A 17,934-nucleotide genomic window follows, 5' to 3' on the forward strand; every position below is an offset into this window, starting at 1 on the left:
AGGGACTTATGGCTTATTCGCATTGGTCTTCAAGTCCTAACTGTTTGTATCTCTTATCTACTAGTTATCGTATACAGACATATGGACATTTTTGAATAGGATTCTATGAAGTACATGTGGGTTGAATATCACCCGCAGCCTGTATAATTAGAGTGCCTTCTAGTAGGGTGCAAACCTAATATGTACTAAATCACCATAGCAGCCCCCTATGGTTATAGTAGTAATTATATAGCCACAGGAGACTATTTAAATTGTCTATATTCTGCCTGCCTCTATACCAAAGGACGACGACAGAAACAGCTATAGCCGGAGGAAAGGGGCATTGAGGAAGAGGATTGCAGCAAAAGTGATGGGTTTGCCAACTTCATTATGGCCATCAAAGATATAGCCAGACGAATAATGATCCAGATGATAGGACTGAATGTTCCATTCTCTGCTCACTGCGTGGTGCTTTCTTAGTGTCTTATGGGCTAGGATAACTATATATCATCGAACTTCTGATGCCCACTTTCAAGACTTCCACTTAGCCCAAATTAGCAGCTTTTCTGTAATGTTTATCTAGAATCTATTACATTGAAGGATTATGATAGCTAATTTCTTGGCCATAATGATAATGTCCAACCGATTGCAAGCCTCTGAGAACATGGCTCAATTGTTGTTTGTGTTGGCTGCACCACGTGGAAGATGTAGCATTTTTAGTGGACGCAGATCATCCAACAGAGTTATGTTTCCCACTTCAACTTGGTCCCCAGCAACAACTGAAGGATCTTCGATCTTCTCAGAACGCAACAGCTCATGTATAAATAATGCGGATATGGAGTGTCTATGATGATCATACCATCTCACTCTACGAAGCTCTAGTCAACATGCTATCATTAGGCTTGACGCTTTTGTTCTCAGGGACGGCAACCCTTGCCTCCCGGGATACCTTCTATCCGCCTCTGAACCACAGCACATTCATCACCAACACCTCCTACGGCACTTATGGCGGCATCTACACTGCTCCCGCCGAAAGTGCTAGCTCCCCGTCCGCGGATGATGTCTACAATTACTGTTCCATGCCTCATCCGCGCGGAGAGACCTACTCTCTGCCGCCCCCTGTTGCAAATCATTCAATCAAGGCTAAGCTGGTATACCTTGAATACTTGCAGCGCCACCAACGGCGGACTCCTTACAACATCCTTCCTGGAGGAGAGGTAATTTACTTTTTTTCCAATTGCGCCGATTGGTCGCTAACTCCGTCCAGAATCAAGAATACAACTGCGACAATCTCGATCCGCACGTCTACGCCGCGCCAGCTTCGCAGCACCCACCACCAGTCGCTGTCTATGGTCAAGCTTACTCAGATCCGACCAACCCGTACCTTACCACGTATGTTAATGGGTCCTGCCAGTACCCCCAACTCACTCTGGGCGGCTTGCTCGACGGCTACGAGCACGGCCGTGATCTCCGGGCCGTCTACGGCCGCCGGCTAGGCCTGATCCCCTCAAACCCAGACCAGAAGAAAGTCTGGTTCCGCTCCAGCTCTTCGACCCTGACGCAGGGATCCGCCGGCGCCGTCCTACGCGGCCTCTGGCCGGAGTACCACGAGCCGATTCCAGTGCACCAGCAAGCCTCCGCCGTCGACACAGTCAACCGGGGATTCCCCTGCTCCGCGCGCAACACCCTCCTATCCGCGATTCAATCCACTGCCGAATGGAACGAGCATCTCACAGTCACGCAGGCCCTCCGTGACAAACTCGCAACCATGTTCGACGCGCAGGACGAGTCCGCCTGGACCTCGAACTTTGACCACTTCGCGGACAATTTCCAGGCCCGCCTGTGTAACGGGTACAGGCTGCCGTGCCGCGTCCAGGACCGGACGCAGTGTGTGGCCGCGGCCGAAGCAGACGAGGTCTTCCGCGCCGGTGACTGGGAGTATAATTACATATGGCGGCGCAGCGCGAACGCGACGCGGTACATCCAGGTCATCGAGGGTTTGTTTATTGGGGAGATAGTACGGAAGCTTGAGGCAGTCGCGGAGGGCGCATCGAAGCTGGTGTATAGCCATAACTTTGTGCATGACGGGGATATTTCCCCTATTCTGGGCGCGCTGGGGATCACAGTGATGCGGTGGCCGGGGATGGGCTCGAATATCGCTTTTGAAGTTTGGTAAGTTCCTCTCCTCATTTACTTGGGTCTAATATCGGTTTCTGACGAAACCAGGAAAACGTCTACTTCGGAATACTTCGCCCGCGTCCTGTACAGCGGCCACGCCATTGAAACAATTCATGGGCGGCTGGACTGGATCCCACTGTCGAAACTGGTGGATATCCTACGTCCTTTCATCCCGGAAGATATCAAATCAATATGTAATTAATTGAATAGATTCGTCTATAGTTAGTTGTTTTAAAAACCAAAAGTCAACTGTGACGTCTCACAGAATAATATAATTGGACGCGATACATTATACGCCCTGCCAATTATTCTATTAATAGTAGGTAGACTCTGCTTGTGCATCTACATTGCCTCTTGGCAGTGACGAATTGATATTAAATCTCATAGCCATTCGCGAACGTTGTACGAATCATCTTGATCTCCAAGTGTAAGACAACGATTCCATAGCACTCTGCTTTTTGCGGCCGCTTTATACCGTATCATACAAATGAAAATGGACGAACTCTCCGCCCTTATACTGACGTATGGAGATCTAGCGTCTACGCGAGTCTTTACTGACAGCCTTTGCTGCCGGCGAGTCGAGCTGTAGACAGGGCCTTTCCACTGCATCGAGCTGGCCTCCATTCCCTCTCCGATGAATCGCTCGCTACCCATCTCAACTCCGCCGCCGTCCTTTACGACCTGGGTCAAATGACCGTGGTGCGACTCTCAAAAGACCTAGGTTTGAAAGGCGGCGGTAACATGCTTCCTTGCGAGGCAGAAGTCCTTAGAATTGTCGCCTCAAAGCCCGGCATCCGGGCTCCACGCGTCCATCGCTCGTTCCAAGTCGCAGACGACAAGAGACACTCCGGCACGATGGATTATATCGTGATGGATTACATCAACATACGTTCAACCTCTCGATAGCTGTTCCGAAGGCCTCAGCCATGAACAGAAGCTGGACGTTTCAAGACAGACTGTCCAAATTATACGCGAAATACAGTCTGTTAAATTACCAGAGCCAGGGCCAATGGGCAGGGGACCATGTCGCGGTCAATTCTTCACCCGTTACAGTGCGGGTCCCGTCATGAACAGCGCTGAGTTCGAAGGCTGGATCAATCATAAGCTGGAGATTTGTAAGAAGTACAATCAGGCTCCGCAGGATATCTCCGACTTCAGGTTGGCCGAATCTGTCCTTACCCATCGGGACATTAGCCCTCAATCTCATTTTGGATCAAGATGGACAGGTATGGCTTGTGGACTAGGCGGACGCAAGAGCATATCCTCCAGCGTTTGAAGGTGCAGCACTGGCCTCCCAGATGAGTTCTCCAGACTTTAGTGCCATGGTGCTGTCATTTCTGCCACGGCACCCTGAGGAAGAAAGACAATTGCATTCTATTGGATATGGAATATCAACAGCTGCGCTGGCTTGGTAAGGGAATGGCCACTGAAACTGGACGAGGTACGCCCACTCTTCGAAAACAGAGCAGTGGGGTTAATGCAAGTAGACAAGGCTCAAATAGCCAACCATCTACCTGGATAATACACCCTCACTCCTCACAACAGTAGCAATAATGCCCGTCCGAACAGCACTGCGGAAACTCTCCATGACAGCAAACAGCATGCGAGCATGGAGACGAGCAGCGGTAGCAATCTAGATGGCATTCATCAGTTACGTCGGTCATTCGTCGGTTGCTTCAACTTACGGCGGTCGTCTATTCCTAGGACGGTCTGTTCTAAGTTCAAGGCAGGGGTTCTCTGCGCGTCTGCGGGAGCCATCTTCATTTCTCCTGTATACTTCAATAAATACCGGTTGGTAATGCAATAGATGGTAATCTTACTTGCAGAATCGTGGTGTTGTGCCTGGACGGCGAAAAGGTACAGGAACATCGCAGAGATGTAGACAGGCTTCATTATGAGAATAGACGGGTTTGATGGATTTCTCTTTGCCCTCAGGTCAAGATCCCAAGAGTACAGAATTTATGTAGGTTTCGAGCGACATGCTTTTGTGCTCAGATGAGATTGTCATCTGCCACTGTACATATCAGTGTCATATGGCGGGCTGATGTCCATCAGCTGATCGGCCCTTAACAGTTGCGGGTTTGTAAGAATTGGGAGAGCTGATTAGTCGTATAGACAGGCATTCAAGATTACTGCATAATATTAGGACATAGTATCAGACGAAGATGTATTTGTCTTTGTGCTGTTCATAAAACACGATCATAGCACAATCTAAACGAAAGCGAGAATGATGGTATTCAAGGACGATAAAAAGCTCGCTCATCCACAAAACGTTGCTCTGATGAAAGGTCCATGAGACCAAGGTAAAGGAGCCCTTTCTTATGCTCTTTGTGGATAACTGTGAATTAATAGCTCGCATAGAGGCCAGTACAGCAATCTTTGACTATCCATCTTCTTCAAAGATGGCTGATTTTGTAAGTGTTCAATCCATACGCAAGCCCTGAAGCGGTTATCGAATACATTTGGGTACGATTCCATGGTTGCCGGTCCTCTAATCTTGATGTCGGGTATGAAAATGGTACAAGGAAGCTCTTTCCTCGTTAATTCAATCAGAAATTCGGAATACTCCCAAAAATGACACCTGAGGCAATCAAAGTAAACACTCCACATTTGTGTCATGTGGGGAGCTTGCTCAATAGGCAGGCGGTGGAAGTTTATTAGTGCCTGACTTCAAATCATGTGATTTTCAACCGTCTGCAAGAGTAAAAGGGACGTCAGGTACGAGAATAATAACGGCAGGGCCGCGGGAGCATGCCATTTCTGTCCCTGAGCACCTAGCTCAAGTCTTATTAGAAGATCTGCACATATTTTCATGTCTATTCCACGAACTCATCCTGGCGAAAATGAATAATTGCCTCCATAACTCGTCTCAGGATGATGAAATAGCTATAGGCTCCTGAACTAACAGCTCCCCTCGAATCAATTTGCTCCAGGAGGGACACAAAACGGACTTGTGATTGACCACAGGAGGATTACTTTTTGCCATGTTTGCATGCGTTATTAACTTGGTTATCATATTCGAAACCAGGAAAATGAACAAACCTCCTTTATGATTGGGTCGATTGGAGAATTAGTTATCACTTCCGCTTGATTATAAATGCTTATCCGCCAGCTTCCACTGCTGGCAGATTCGAGTCTCTATCACCTTTGGCAGCAAAAATATACCAATTGTCAATATCCATGGGCACGAACGTTCTACTATCGTTGCCTTCGAAACATCCCACATTCAGAGAGCATCATGGTGGCTGAACAGCAAAGAGACGCAGTGCCCTCTGAGGCCACACCGTTGATAGAGCATCCGCTCACGGATCATGATGCAACGCGGATATCGCCTTCATTTATCAGAGGAGCGGTCATCACTATCACCGTGGGCCTGTTGCTATTCATTCAAAGTAAATAAATTTGCCATTTCGAGGTCGTTCACGAAAACCACTAACAAATGCCATTGCAGCCACGAACATATCAATGTTGACCACGGCTCAATCGGACATCGCAGAAGATTTCGACGCCTTTTCGGAAACGACGTGGTTCAGCTCAGCATACCTGGTACGTTTATTCAATGTCCTTCAGAGCTGTCCATCACATGCCAGTCGGCTCATTAGTGCCTCGCATAAAGATCGCAATGTCCAGTGTCGCTCCTTTAGCAGGACGTCTCTGTCAGATCTTCACAGCCCGTAATTACACTCTTTTCTCTGTGGCTATATTAGCTGTTGGGCTCTTTGTTACTGCCGCATCCCCAAGCCTGCCGGTCTTCCTTTTTGGACGTGCACTATCTGGCTGTGGCAGTGCGGGTGTTATGGTCACCTCCTTCATCTTCATCCTCGACCTTGCAAGCAAGAAGAGAAGAGGTCTCTTCATTGGCTTGTTGAATGTCGGAGTGACGACAGGAATCTCTTGCGGTGCGCTACTTGCCGGATTGCTGACTCCAGTCTTCGGATGGGTATGCCTTCCTTCATTCGATCATTGGAAAGGATACTGAGCTAACCCAAGAACTAGCGCCTGATCTTCTGGGTTCAAGCACCTACTTCTTTGATTCTGGGGTTGATCTTGTTCCGCGCTGTTCCCAGCCCTAAGAATACTTCCATGAGTCTGCAGGGCAGTTCTCCCTGGCAAAGTCTATCCAAAGTCGATTATGCGGGTGCCTTGACTCTGGTAAGACTACCAAGTTTTGGTTGACGACAGAGCTTGAGGATTAACCAATCTTCCAGGCGACTTCGGTATTTCTGCTGCTTTTCAGCCTTGCGTCGCCAAACTCAACCGTCACAATCACACCTCTGGTCTTGAGCTTCGTCGCTTTCGCCGTTTTCCTTCTTATTGAGTCGAAGTTTACATCTGAGCCGATAATCCCGCTTGAAGTACTCAAAGCGAGAAGCATACTGGCTACCTGCCTAGCAGCTCTAATCTCGATGATGGCCCGCTGGTCTGTGCTTTTTTTCACGCCAGTGTATGCAATGGCGGTTCGACAATGGTCTCCCGCCTCGGGAGGGTTGATCCTAGTTCCAACGAACGCAGGGTTCGGCCTTGGAGGCCTGTTGGTCGGATGGATCCATATTCGCAAGACGAGCAGTTACTACATGTGGGTGTTGTTGCAATTGATCCGAAAGGTCCCAAAACTGACCCCTCATGCTGTAGCTCGACGCTGATAGTGTTCCTGCTCTTTGCGTTAACGAACTTTATACTGGCCCTACTATCGACACCCTCTTCGCCTACCATCGCCTACGTCGTCTCAACCTTTTTTAATGGCCTTTTCATTGGCGCTTCGATGAACTATGCATTGTCTCATATGCTACACCTTACCGATCCAAACGTGCACTACATTGTGACCTCCCTATTAGGCATGTTCCGTGGTTCTGCTGGAAGCTTTGGATCGGCCATTGGCGGCGGCTTTTTCCAGCGGGAGCTGAAGAAGGCACTTGAGAAGGGATTTGGCGATCACGGACTTTCTGGGAAAGAAGACCTAGTTCGTAAACTTTTGGGGAGCCCCGCCTTGGTGAGAAACCTGAGTGGACTTGAGAAAGAGGTGGCCATTCAAAGCTATGAGCAAGCAGTCAGGGTTTTGATCTTGGGCGGCTGTGTTCTGGCTCTAGTAGCGACAATCATCCAAGCATGTACAGGCTGGAGAGCACCTCATGAGGTCGAGAAAGATGTCCAAGGTGATCTGGAGGACAGACTCGATAGGGAATAATAGACTGTCCCAACTTTACATGATTCATTTGCAATCTATATATCCATCTTGATGCCTTCTACAATATCGAGTATTTTATGCTCGTCGGGATAACTCTTGGTGAAGACGAAAAGGACACAGTTGTGTAATAACCAATCTATATACACAGCTTCCGCAAAGACTGTGGAACCCGTGATCTGATTTCAACTTCGTCACAAGGCCCTTCCCTGTCCGTTACAAGTTAGACTTGGTGGCCTTTTGAGAAGCATAGCCAATGCGGCTATAAGTCTGGCCCAGGGCCTATCCCACTCGCATCACGCCCACTCAATCAAAAGTACATCTTAATTGCGCATGTCTTATAGTCTTAACAGCCAGGACAGGTCCTCCAACGCTCGCTAAAGCTCCTCAATACAGTTCCAGTAACGTTTTCTATGTTGTACATGCTGCACATGCTCAACATGGTCATCTAGATCACAGCGGAGATGTTTACAGAAGTCAAACACTATACCCAAATAAGCGGGCTAAACCCAATCCAGTAATTCACGGCCTTCGAAGAATTGGTGCCTTGGTGCCTTAGTCCCGTTGAGACTTGGCACTCCGGTGTGGACCTTCGATAGAAACTCACAACTTTGCGAGATCTCACATTCCTTTGATCCAGTCCGATACAGCCTAAGAACCTGTATTTGCGTACCTCAGGCCATCATCGCAATAATCGAAAGAAATTTCCATCATGCCCCGTGCAATCAAAGGTGCGCCGGTCGTCAAACCCCTATGGTGGTTGACTGTTGACTGTATCTGACCGATATCGTACGACAGGAGTGCTCATCGAGTGCGATCCGTCCGTCAAAGCCATCATACTGAAGTATGACGAAGAAAGTCACGACTACATCGTGGAGGATCTAGACGATGACCGCCATCTGGTCATCAAGGAAAGCCAGCTACAAAATTTGAAGGAAAGGCTAGGACGGGTAGGGATACCGAAGGTTCTTCACTGTGATGGGTGCGCTAATATCCGGATAGGAGCTTGATGAGAAAGTAATGCAGCCCGAAGAATCAGAATCCGAGTAGAGGAACGGCGGGACGACGTCATCCAAACTGCCGAAGCAACGATACGATCTACTGGACTTTTGAGCGCATCAGTATGATCATTGGCCGTTGATACTCGTCGTCTTCGACGGGACGTTCGAAGAACTATTCCTGAGTATTCTACGGTCGCGATGAGCATGCTCTTCGAAAGGAGCAGTACCAGTACTGCGAAAATGATATCGAAGAATTTGGCCGAAATCTACGTTGTCCACAATATGATTTCACTGTGAAATCACGCAGCATAATCCTTGCAATACGGCGTGTTGCAAAATGCATTTGTGGTGTGACAGGGAGCCAATAATCTCTATCAATTCCATGTTATGGTGTGATGCAGGTTTGGATGTCTGGTGGCGAATTCAGAGTGTAGCCAGAACCTACGATGGAGGAACACATTGTGGGGGAGAGAATCATGCAATGAGTTTACAACCTGTATGACAGCTCATCAGAGGAATGAACTGTGACCGATCTAGGACGTTCCATGGACAGCATCTCGTCAAAGTGCATGGAATGCTTCGAAGCTTCTCCAAGCTGCCTGAAGCTCCTCCGTGAAGTTCATGTGGAGAGACCCCTTCGATCACGTGACTGTAGAATCTCCGCGAATCATCGAGTGCAGTCCAGCTATGTCCAGTCGACAATGCTCGATGATTCGTGATGCATCAAGCAGCATCCAGGGCTCTCGAGCAACACTTCTGAAGTCATCAGCATAGGATCATGGGAGATTCTCGAACCATGGCTCTGGGGTATATAGGGACCTTCAACACCTCGTCTACTCGAGGTTCAGTTCACCAGATCAGAACACAAGTATCACGATAACAACGCGCTCACATCAACTACAACAACACTTCTTCAACGATATCGACTCGTTAACAACCTCATCACACACATTCAAAATGTCTCTCTTCCACACCTTCCACACTCCTGGCGACTTCGCCCCTCTCTTCCGCCTCCTGGACGACTACGATGTCCACCGGTCGACCAGAGGCCAGGCTTCCTCTGTGCGCTCCTTTGCGCCCCGCTTTGATGTTCGCGAAACCAACGATGCCTACCTTCTGGACGGCGAGCTTCCCGGCATTGCCCAGAAGGACATTGACATTGAGTTCTCCGACAACGAGACTCTCGTGATCAAGGGCCGCAGCGAGCGCGAATACCACTCCGGAACTCCCGAGCAAACCACCCAGGAGTCCTCTGACGACAAGCAGAAGGAGAAGGAGAGTACCGAAATGGTCAAGTCCGGTGACAAGCAAGTCAGCAAGAACGACAACAAGAAGCACCGCTACTGGGTGAGCGAACGCTCGGTCGGCGAGTTCCACCGCACCTTCCAGTTCCCGACTCCCGTCGACCACGACAACGTCAAGGCCAGTCTCAAGAACGGCATTCTGTCCATCGTTGTGCCGAAGAAGGTCGTCAACACTGGCGCCAAGAAGATTACCATCGAGTAAATGGTCGACGACTGGAACCATTCAGATACGAGCATGATGTGACGACGTGACGATACTTGCATACCTCCTTGTCTTTCCTTTGCATTCGCCGAGTTGATTCGAACAGTTTCTCGATAGCATGATGTTTCCGGTGCAAGCGCTTTTCAAGTCTGTCCTTTCCTGCATACTCAGTGTACTATGTCAGACAATAATTAAAATTTAATTATTCTCATTTCAAACTGAATCTTCTCACAATCGTAGTTCCTAGTATGTAGATGCATTGAGTGGAGTTATCGTACTATTATACAGAAGTAACTGAGGAGAGTATCAACACAAGTATGCAATAGCCCATGCACCTGGCACGCACTATCGCTGAAGAGCGTAGACATCATTCAAGAATTGCACCGCCTCCTCGAATATCTGGTCCCTGAGCTTCGTGTCGATAAATATTGACGGAACTAGTAAGTCACATTTAGTTCAGTCCAACATATCAGGAATGCAGAGTCATACTTTCCAACCACCCGTGTATCTGACCTTCGTCGAACCTGCTCTCAATGCGATAAGGTTGCATGCGCGCTTCGGGCGAGTCCTGCTGATCAGCCAAGCCTCGATTGATGGCCGCAGCCTCCTCTTTCAACCTATCCACGAACACAGTCTGCTCATGCAGCAGAATATCCATTTTGGGGACCACGAACATCATATTCCGGGGCAGGCATTCAATCTCCGCCAAGATAGGATGAAGTAGCGGATTAGTTAAGTTCTTCCCCCGTCCTGGTCCTGCGTACGCGTCCATCAGCGGCTGCAAGAAGGCCAGGGGGTCTTTCTCTGGAAATCCAGCCGGCCGAGGTTTCTCCCACGGTGGGAGCCGCAGATCAATCTGACAATAACCTCAGGCGTTAATACAGTTGATGGAGACGCTGAATAAGATATATACGGACCGGTGCATAGAACGTCACTGATGCCTTGATACTGAACTCCGTATGCGCCAGCCGCTGCGCAACGCCTAGTGCGAGATTCCCGCCAGCGGAGAACCCGCTCACACTCATCGATCTCGGATTCGCGCCCCAAAGCCGCTCGGCGTTCTCGATCAACCACTCCGCGACGTCTTGGACGTCTTCATGGGCGGTTGGAAATGTGTAGCGCGGCGCATACCGGTAGGAAGTAGACACGACAATCGCTCCGGTTTCGTGGGCGACTTTCTGACAGAATGACGTCTGGCCTTCTGGGAGACCACCTAGGAATCCGCCGCCGTGGATGTTGAGATGGAGAGCTCTGGATCCAGGTTGGTTGTGTGTGCTTGGGTGATAGACGATGGCGCGGACTGAGTGGCCTGGCGCTCGCTTGAGGGGGATCCAGATGACAGTGCGGCGGCCTTTCGTGAAGACACTGGGGAGATATTGGATTGTGTTGGAGAGTAGTACGATCGGCTGGAAAGCCAAGAGACGCCAGCGAAAAGTGGGTGGTAATGATGGACAGAAGATAGCGTCGAAGAGAGGACCAAACCAGCTATTTAGAAACGACATGTTTATCTTGGTTGATGAGAGCAAGTGCGCTGAACTGGGAGAAGAGGTTGTGCTCGTATGCTCGTATTTTTGCTGCTGCATTCACGCCACGTGAGTATTCATCTCAAAGGCCTTGTTCGTTCATCTTCCCTTTGCAACAACATTTACTAAACCAATAGAATATATGACCAAGGTAGTGTTGACTTCAAAATAGTCAAAATACGTCTCTGTGCTAGAACCCCGCTGGGAAGGCAAGGAGACCCAAGAGGCATGGTAGGTGCGATCATTTATTGTCAAGTCATGTTCATCCCTGGTGTAAGTTTACCCAGCCATTTTGGAGAGAGATAACTCCATTGATGCAGTTAAACTGGAAATCTTGAAGTATCATAGTGTCACTGTCTCCAGTTGTCCGAGAGAATTGGATTGTAAGGTTGCAAGCGCAGAATATATATACGCAAGATCCGAACTTCAGCTTCACCTTACTTCTTCCTCTGCTTCTAAACCCTTCTGGGTTATATATTTTCCTTTCGGTTTGTATATGTAGATATGTTTTATACTAACTGCGATCATATAATCGGAAAATGCTGGCCTCTTTAGATCAATTGAACTTCAGGATGTCTCATCGCTTATCTGATCGGACCGAGGCACGTGAAGCCACCACCAGAGAGCATCACCAACCCGTCTTCCATCCATCTTCTAGGATTCAAATTTATATATAATTCGTATCGTTCGTGCCAGAGGCCTTGCTGTGTTCTATGAACTCTTAAGTTTTCTCGTTGTTCATCATTATCCCAGTGCTCGGCTATATAGGATGGTGATCAAGTTACCGAGGTCCACCCAGCTTCTACCCCAGATATCCAACTTAACATCAGAACACCAGAACAGAGAAGCTCCACGATCTTGCGAGTCGAGCTCAGACCAGAATCATATCACCATGGCAGAAAACGACTACCAATCATTCAAGCACTTCATCATCCGGTTTCCAGCCGAACATCAATATGTCGCCCACGTGGAGATCAACCGCCCGGATAAGTTGAATGCCTTCTTCGAGGCGTAAGTCGCTAATGCTTATCTGTTCCTTGGGTTATTCTTCACTTGAGATAATATCCGAACTAACAGAAAGCAGAATGTGGATTGAGCTGGGTCAAATCTTCGACCGTCTCTCGCAAGACCCCTCCGTCCGCGCCATCGTCCTCAGCGGCGCAGGCGAGAAAGCCTTCACCGCAGGCCTAGACGTCACCGCCGCATCGCAGGGCCTCCTGTCCGCGGACGGCGACCAGGCAGTCGATCCAGCGCGCAAAGCGGCCCATCTCCGCCGTCATATCGTCTCCTTCCAGGACTGCATTACGGCCGTCGAGCGCTGCGAGAAGCCCGTCGTCGTCGCTATGCACGGCTTCTCGCTTGGGCTGGCGGTTGATCTGTCGACGGCGGCGGATGTTCGTGTTTGTGCGCGCGACACCAAGTTCGCCGTCAAGGAGGTGGATATTGGCCTTGCGGCGGATATTGGGACGTTGAGCCGGTTGCCCAAGGTGGTTGGGAGCTTTGGGTGGGTGAAGGAGGTGGCGCTGACGGCGAGGGTGTTTGGGGCGGAGGAGGCGCTGCGCGTTGGGTTTGTGAATCGGGTGTTTGAGAGTAAGGAGGCGGCTGTGCAGGGGGCGCTGGAGATGGCTGCGTTGATGGCGACGAAGAGTCCGGTCGCGGTGCAGGGGACGAAGGAGATCCTGAATTACTCGAGGGATCACTCTGTGCAGGACGGTAAGTGTTCTACTCCCCCTCATTCATCTACGCGTGGTTAAGCAATATGCCGTCGGCTGACACACTGCAGGTCTCAGATATACTGCTGTTTGGAATAGTGCCATGCTGCAGACCAAGGATGTTTCGGCTGCGCTGCTATCTGGACTGAAGAAGCGTACTCCTACGTTTGAAAAACTGTAATTACTTGCATATTTCTCCATAAGGATGTCCCCGCGTGGACTTGCCTGTCTCCCCTGACTCTACTATATTTATACTCGGACCGATGCTCCGTGACTAAAGTCTGAGTTCGGGGTAATGTATACGAGCATATCCCAGTGCCACAGGGTTTGAAGGATCAGGATCAATCCTCCAATCAGGCACTGATTCTGATCCTGTGGAGTATATCCGCTACAGGAACTATCTATTCAAATCTTAATGACAGGTGGAAAATCCGCACAAATGTACTCTATACTCGGCCATGGAGCGGGAAATCTCATCAGTTTGCATATTACACTCCACAATAACCTGCATTTCTGCAGAAATAATATTAGCCGACCCCTCCCGGCTGGTGCGAAATCCGGGGTAATACATAAGATCCTGCACATCCGTGCCAAGTTGCGGAGAAGCATTTGACGCCCCGTGACTCTTGTTTTCTTAACTTCTCAACGCAACCTCCTGAAACTCCGGTGGACCGAAGGAATCTCGGATCCTTCGTCACATAGGGGCTGAGAAAGAGGCCTGGAACGCGGTGGGAGATACACCGCTATTTTCATAGACTTTTTCCACGTATGTCTTTGCTTGTAGTTGTAGGTTGCTCGTATGGGCATAGGGGGGAGGGACTTATAAGGGAGTTGGTTGCTTCAGCCATGAGGGATAAGACTTTCATGTACAATTAGACACTCCGGAATTGGTCCTCAAAGCTATAAACCTCGATTCAAAATGAAGTGCTTCGCTTTTCTATCAGCGCTTGCCCTCCTTCCCGGCACCTTGAGTGCAACCGTCTACATGGCGGGTGATTCGACCATGGCCAAGGGCGGAGGTGGAGCTGGCACTGACGGTAAGTCTCAAGCCAACGAGTCCATTTGCAAGATTTGTCTCTAACGCTCTCATTAAAACAGGATGGGGTCTGCACATCGCCCCCTTCGTCTCTGCCACAGTATCGAACAAAGCAGTTGCCGGCCGCAGTGCTCGCTCCTATACCCGCGAAAAACGTTTCCAAGCCATCGCAGATGTCCTGAAGCCAGGTGACTATGTAGTTATCGAGTTCGGGCACAACGACGGCGGCAGCCTCACAACAACCGATAACGGCCGTACAGACTGTCCCGGAACGGGCGACGAGACCTGCACTACCACTTACAACGGTGTCACGGAAACCGTACTCACTTTCCCCAAGTACTTGGAGAATGCTGCGCAGTTGTTTCTGTCCAAGCAAGCCAAGGTGCTGATCTCCAGTCAGACGCCCAACAATCCGTGGGAGACCGGCACCTTCTCCTATACTCCGTCGCGCTTCGTCGCGCTCGCCAAATTGGCTGCACAGACAGCGGGCGTGGATTATGTCGACCATGGCGCCTATGTGGCCGACATGTATAAGTCTCTGGGCATGACGACCGTTGACTCATATTTCCCAAATGACCACACCCATACCAGCTCTACAGGAGCTGAAGTTGTTGCACGCGCTTTTCTCAAGGCTGTAGTGTGCAGCGGCGCTCATCTGAAGGACGTCTTGAACACAACGGATTTCTCGGGCAGATGCCTGTGATTGAGACCCCTGGTAGCTTGCAGATCATGATGTGGTCTTACCGATAGTCCTTATGTATATAAGAATTGATGCAGAATCCAAATCACCCGGGTATCCAGAAATGCATTAGTGCCGCAGTACATATTAAAACAAAAATATTCCACACAAAGTCTGTCAACGAACGACGTTCAAAGTATAACCGAAAGTGAAAATACACAGTATGGCCGTCGCTAAATGCTAGTCATAAGCTCGTCAGAACTGCACGCTGCGCTGTGTGGTATTTTGAACTTGAAATAAAGGCGAAATGATTATTTGAGCTCCTCCAGGGTCGCTTTGACAATTCCGCGCTTCTCCACACGTCGGTAGTATTGCGCCAAATTGGGATATTCGTCGTTCGAAAACGGTCCGCATGTCTGTACAATATCTCGCAGTACTGGCCAGAGGAAGCAGTCATCGAGCCCAAGAGCTGCTCCCCCAAGATAGTACTGCCCGTCCAGAGCCTTCTCCCATGGATCCAGGGATCCCGGATTAATATTTTCGCCATTGCTATGGGAGGTTCGCCAGTCCTGCAAAAGCTCATTGATCTCGAGAAGTTGGCTGGCACCACGCAACACTTCCACTCCCGCTCGGGTAAGCTCTGGCGCATGCTTTGCAAGATAGTTCATAATATCCAGCTCCCCAGCAATTTCAGTGCCGTCCGCTGTGATCAAAACCGGTCGCGCCTTTCCCTCCACGCTGTTTGCGACCTCTGAAGGAGCTGTCACCTCGTATCGGATCCCATTCTCACTGAGCGCGAGTCGAACTCGGAGATTGGACACACGGTCGGAGGAGTCCTCAACCAACTTAGCTACCGATGTGGTGACAAAGTTGACCACATCGAACCCTCCGCCGTACACAGCATCCCAATCAAATTCAGTGGCCTGATTCTCCTGGCCGAACGCGCGAACCAGCCGCTCTGTCTCTACGGGGTCTCCATGGATTACGGAATTCGCCTGACTCTGGTCTTTGGAGACAGCCCCCTGGCCCCAGATTGCATCACCGGCCTCGTTCAAGAAAGTGCCAATGTGTCGGAAGGTGAGCGATATACGTTCGCCTCCATAAGCCAGCTCTTCGGTGGATTTCTCCGCCGCCAGTCGCTTGTCAGGCCGTATGCCATGCAGCCAACGCATGTTCGTCTTCTCTCCTAGAATGAAGAGTGACTCGTGCGGCATGGGTATGCGCTGTGTGGGTCTTTGGTCTTCGTCCGCAGCCTTGACTTTGTTTCGGAGTGTCATCACTCGCTGAGCACCAAGGCTCACATTGCAGATAAATGAACCTCGGACAATATCAAGCGTCTTGTCTGAATGCTCGGAGATGCTGTCCTGTCCGTCACGGTAGAGTTGAATGAGGACATGGTTGAGCGGGTGACCAAGGATACGTTCTACAATGATGCGGATCTGGTTCACGGTCGGTGTGAAAGGGCGTAACGGTGGAGATTCATCCGCGGGATGGCGATATATAGGGATGGATCCGTCATTCTGTGTTTGTCCTTGGACTGCGACAAGACGAGGAACTTGCCCCGTCATATGGTACATCTTCTGCCAAGCGACCTCGCTGCGGATACTCGCAAAGGCGTCCTCAGGTAGGTCCAAGTCATAAATGATGCGAGAATCACCCTCTCCAAGCTTATCACCCGGTCCGCGTATATCTTGCGACTTTTTAGTCTTACCGCTCCGTCGTTCTTCTGTCCGGTTGGATGCCTCTGCCTTTTGATCTTGTCGTCTTGTGCGACGCACACGTACGCGCGCCTTCTTCTCCCCCGCACCATGAGCCTGAGACGAGCTTCCTGGGGAGCCAGACGGTCCGTAGCGGGAGCGGGAGCGGGTCAGGTTTGTCAGATCCAACAAATTGTCTTCCTCGTCGTCAGTCTGCTCTGCTAGGAGAGCATCAAGTCTCCGTCGCCGACTGCCCAACGACTCCGGTGTTCCCTCGTTGGCCGTGGGCCCACGGGTTGTTTTGACATCGAGTTCATCCATTACGCCTTCGATGCCAGCCGGCGTAACAGCTCGCACGGGTCTGTGTGCACTTTGACGAGCAATAGCGTCGGTCTCTTGCCAATCAAGCTCTTCGAATAGCTCCTGAGTTGTAATTCCACTGGCGCCAAATATATCGGCCATGCGGCGCATAGCTTCCTCATGACGTACGAAATCGCGGAACCCCAGGCAGTCCTCAATGAGGGTTACAGAGAAGCCGTGGCGAACAGCGTCGAGGGCTGTAGCATACACCGAGACATTAGAGAGCGAGCCGCAAAGATATAGCTCCGTAATAAATCTTGTGCGAAGAGAAAGTATCATTCCGTCATCTTGTAGAGCGGAATAATCCGACTTGTCCATCAACGTGTCGTTTTCGGCATCGATAGCAGCCAGAATCGGTGCGGGGAATTGAAAGCCGTTGGACTGCGGCCGGCAACATTGCGAAGACTCGCTCGACAGAAACGCTTCCTCATCGACCGGTGTTTTCGAGCTGGGTCGCTCGGGAGTTTTCCTTCGTTCATCCGTGTCACGGCCTAGCACTATCCGGTCCTGGAAGTCCGAATCTATGAGGGGTCGATGCGATTCATAGTGGGAGCGGACCCAGATAACATCACCGGTGCGACGAAAAGCAGTGACTAGTTGCGCGATATTTTCCAAGATATCAGCTGCATTAGGAACATGCAGTGCACCAGATGGGCGAACAAAATCGTTTTGAAAATCGAGGAGCAAAAGGGCTTTTCGTGTCTGGATGGTGGGCAGAGCACTGAATGCGGAGAGAAGGCTCATTGTATGCACATGCTAAGAGGAGCGTAAGTGATGTTTTTAGAAGATATCCGCATAGGACAACATGAGCCGCCTGCTACAGGATAAGCCACGACAGTTGATTATGACTCCTCAATGCAGGGTGGAGAGGAGTTGAGACAGCAGTCACCGACCGTCGACTTTGGAGGGGATACGAGAATGATACCTCAGGCAACCAGGCGTCTCCGAGACCAAAGTACCCACAAAGTCCGTTCTCAAGGTACCTCTCTACACTTAAGATACCTACAACAAAGTGCTAACCTGCGATGTGCCTTTGTACGACAGGCTTGTATCTCTAGCAATTACAAAGTAGAGAGATGAC

General features: G+C 50.0%; 8 protein-coding genes across 8 annotated transcripts; 6 read left to right on the plus strand and 2 right to left on the minus strand.

The window, feature by feature from the left end:
* Positions 1-866: 866 nt before the first annotated feature.
* On the plus strand, positions 867-3,063 carry ALT_1352 (histidine phosphatase family protein; the record flags this gene model as incomplete). The annotated part of the gene is made up of 4 exons (XM_033561638.2): positions 867-1,196; positions 1,247-2,151; positions 2,206-2,351; positions 2,747-3,063. 4 exons carry the CDS (start codon positions 867-869, stop codon positions 3,061-3,063), a joined length of 1,698 nt encoding a protein of 565 aa, XP_033417529.2.
* Positions 3,064-5,395: 2,332 nt separating this feature from the next.
* On the plus strand, positions 5,396-7,342 carry ALT_1353 (putative MFS multidrug transporter; the record flags this gene model as incomplete). Its single annotated transcript, XM_089599146.1, has 6 exons — positions 5,396-5,549; positions 5,609-5,703; positions 5,819-6,097; positions 6,154-6,309; positions 6,366-6,733; positions 6,790-7,342. 6 exons carry the CDS (start codon positions 5,396-5,398, stop codon positions 7,340-7,342), a joined length of 1,605 nt encoding a protein of 534 aa, XP_089456292.1.
* Positions 7,343-8,051: 709 nt separating this feature from the next.
* tfb5 (TFIIH complex subunit TFB5) lies at positions 8,052-8,389 on the plus strand (the record flags this gene model as incomplete). Its single annotated transcript, XM_033561634.1, has 3 exons — positions 8,052-8,070; positions 8,138-8,289; positions 8,342-8,389. 3 exons carry the CDS (start codon positions 8,052-8,054, stop codon positions 8,387-8,389), a joined length of 219 nt encoding a protein of 72 aa, XP_033417525.1.
* A 908-nt stretch (positions 8,390-9,297) lies between these two features.
* ALT_1355 (Hsp20/alpha crystallin family protein) lies at positions 9,298-9,846 on the plus strand (the record flags this gene model as incomplete). Its single annotated transcript, XM_033561633.1, has 1 exon — positions 9,298-9,846. The coding sequence occupies one exon, from the start codon at positions 9,298-9,300 to the stop codon at positions 9,844-9,846; it is 549 nt and encodes a 182-aa protein (XP_033417524.1).
* A 345-nt stretch (positions 9,847-10,191) lies between these two features.
* Positions 10,192-11,348, minus strand: ALT_1356 (putative lipase/esterase family protein; the record flags this gene model as incomplete). The annotated part of the gene is made up of 3 exons (XM_033561632.2): positions 10,192-10,283; positions 10,336-10,702; positions 10,764-11,348. The coding sequence occupies 3 exons, from the start codon at positions 11,346-11,348 to the stop codon at positions 10,192-10,194; spliced, it is 1,044 nt and encodes a 347-aa protein (XP_033417523.2).
* A 913-nt stretch (positions 11,349-12,261) lies between these two features.
* Positions 12,262-13,262, plus strand: ALT_1357 (enoyl-CoA hydratase/isomerase family protein; the record flags this gene model as incomplete). Its single annotated transcript, XM_033561631.2, has 3 exons — positions 12,262-12,380; positions 12,454-13,082; positions 13,153-13,262. 3 exons carry the CDS (start codon positions 12,262-12,264, stop codon positions 13,260-13,262), a joined length of 858 nt encoding a protein of 285 aa, XP_033417522.2.
* Positions 13,263-14,000: 738 nt separating this feature from the next.
* On the plus strand, positions 14,001-14,820 carry ALT_1358 (rhamnogalacturonan acetylesterase RgaE; the record flags this gene model as incomplete). Its single annotated transcript, XM_033561630.2, has 2 exons — positions 14,001-14,118; positions 14,180-14,820. The coding sequence occupies 2 exons, from the start codon at positions 14,001-14,003 to the stop codon at positions 14,818-14,820; spliced, it is 759 nt and encodes a 252-aa protein (XP_033417521.2).
* A 287-nt stretch (positions 14,821-15,107) lies between these two features.
* On the minus strand, positions 15,108-17,597 carry ALT_1359 (isochorismatase family protein family; the record flags this gene model as incomplete). The annotated part of the gene is made up of 1 exon (XM_033561629.2): positions 15,108-17,597. One exon carries the CDS (start codon positions 17,595-17,597, stop codon positions 15,108-15,110), a length of 2,490 nt encoding a protein of 829 aa, XP_033417520.2.
* Positions 17,598-17,934: the final 337 nt, after the last annotated feature.

The sequence above is a fragment of the Aspergillus lentulus genome (assembly GCF_001445615.1).
Source record: "Aspergillus lentulus DNA, contig: Alt04, strain: IFM 54703, whole genome shotgun sequence".
In the NCBI taxonomy this organism is placed as follows: domain Eukaryota; kingdom Fungi; phylum Ascomycota; class Eurotiomycetes; order Eurotiales; family Aspergillaceae; genus Aspergillus; species Aspergillus lentulus.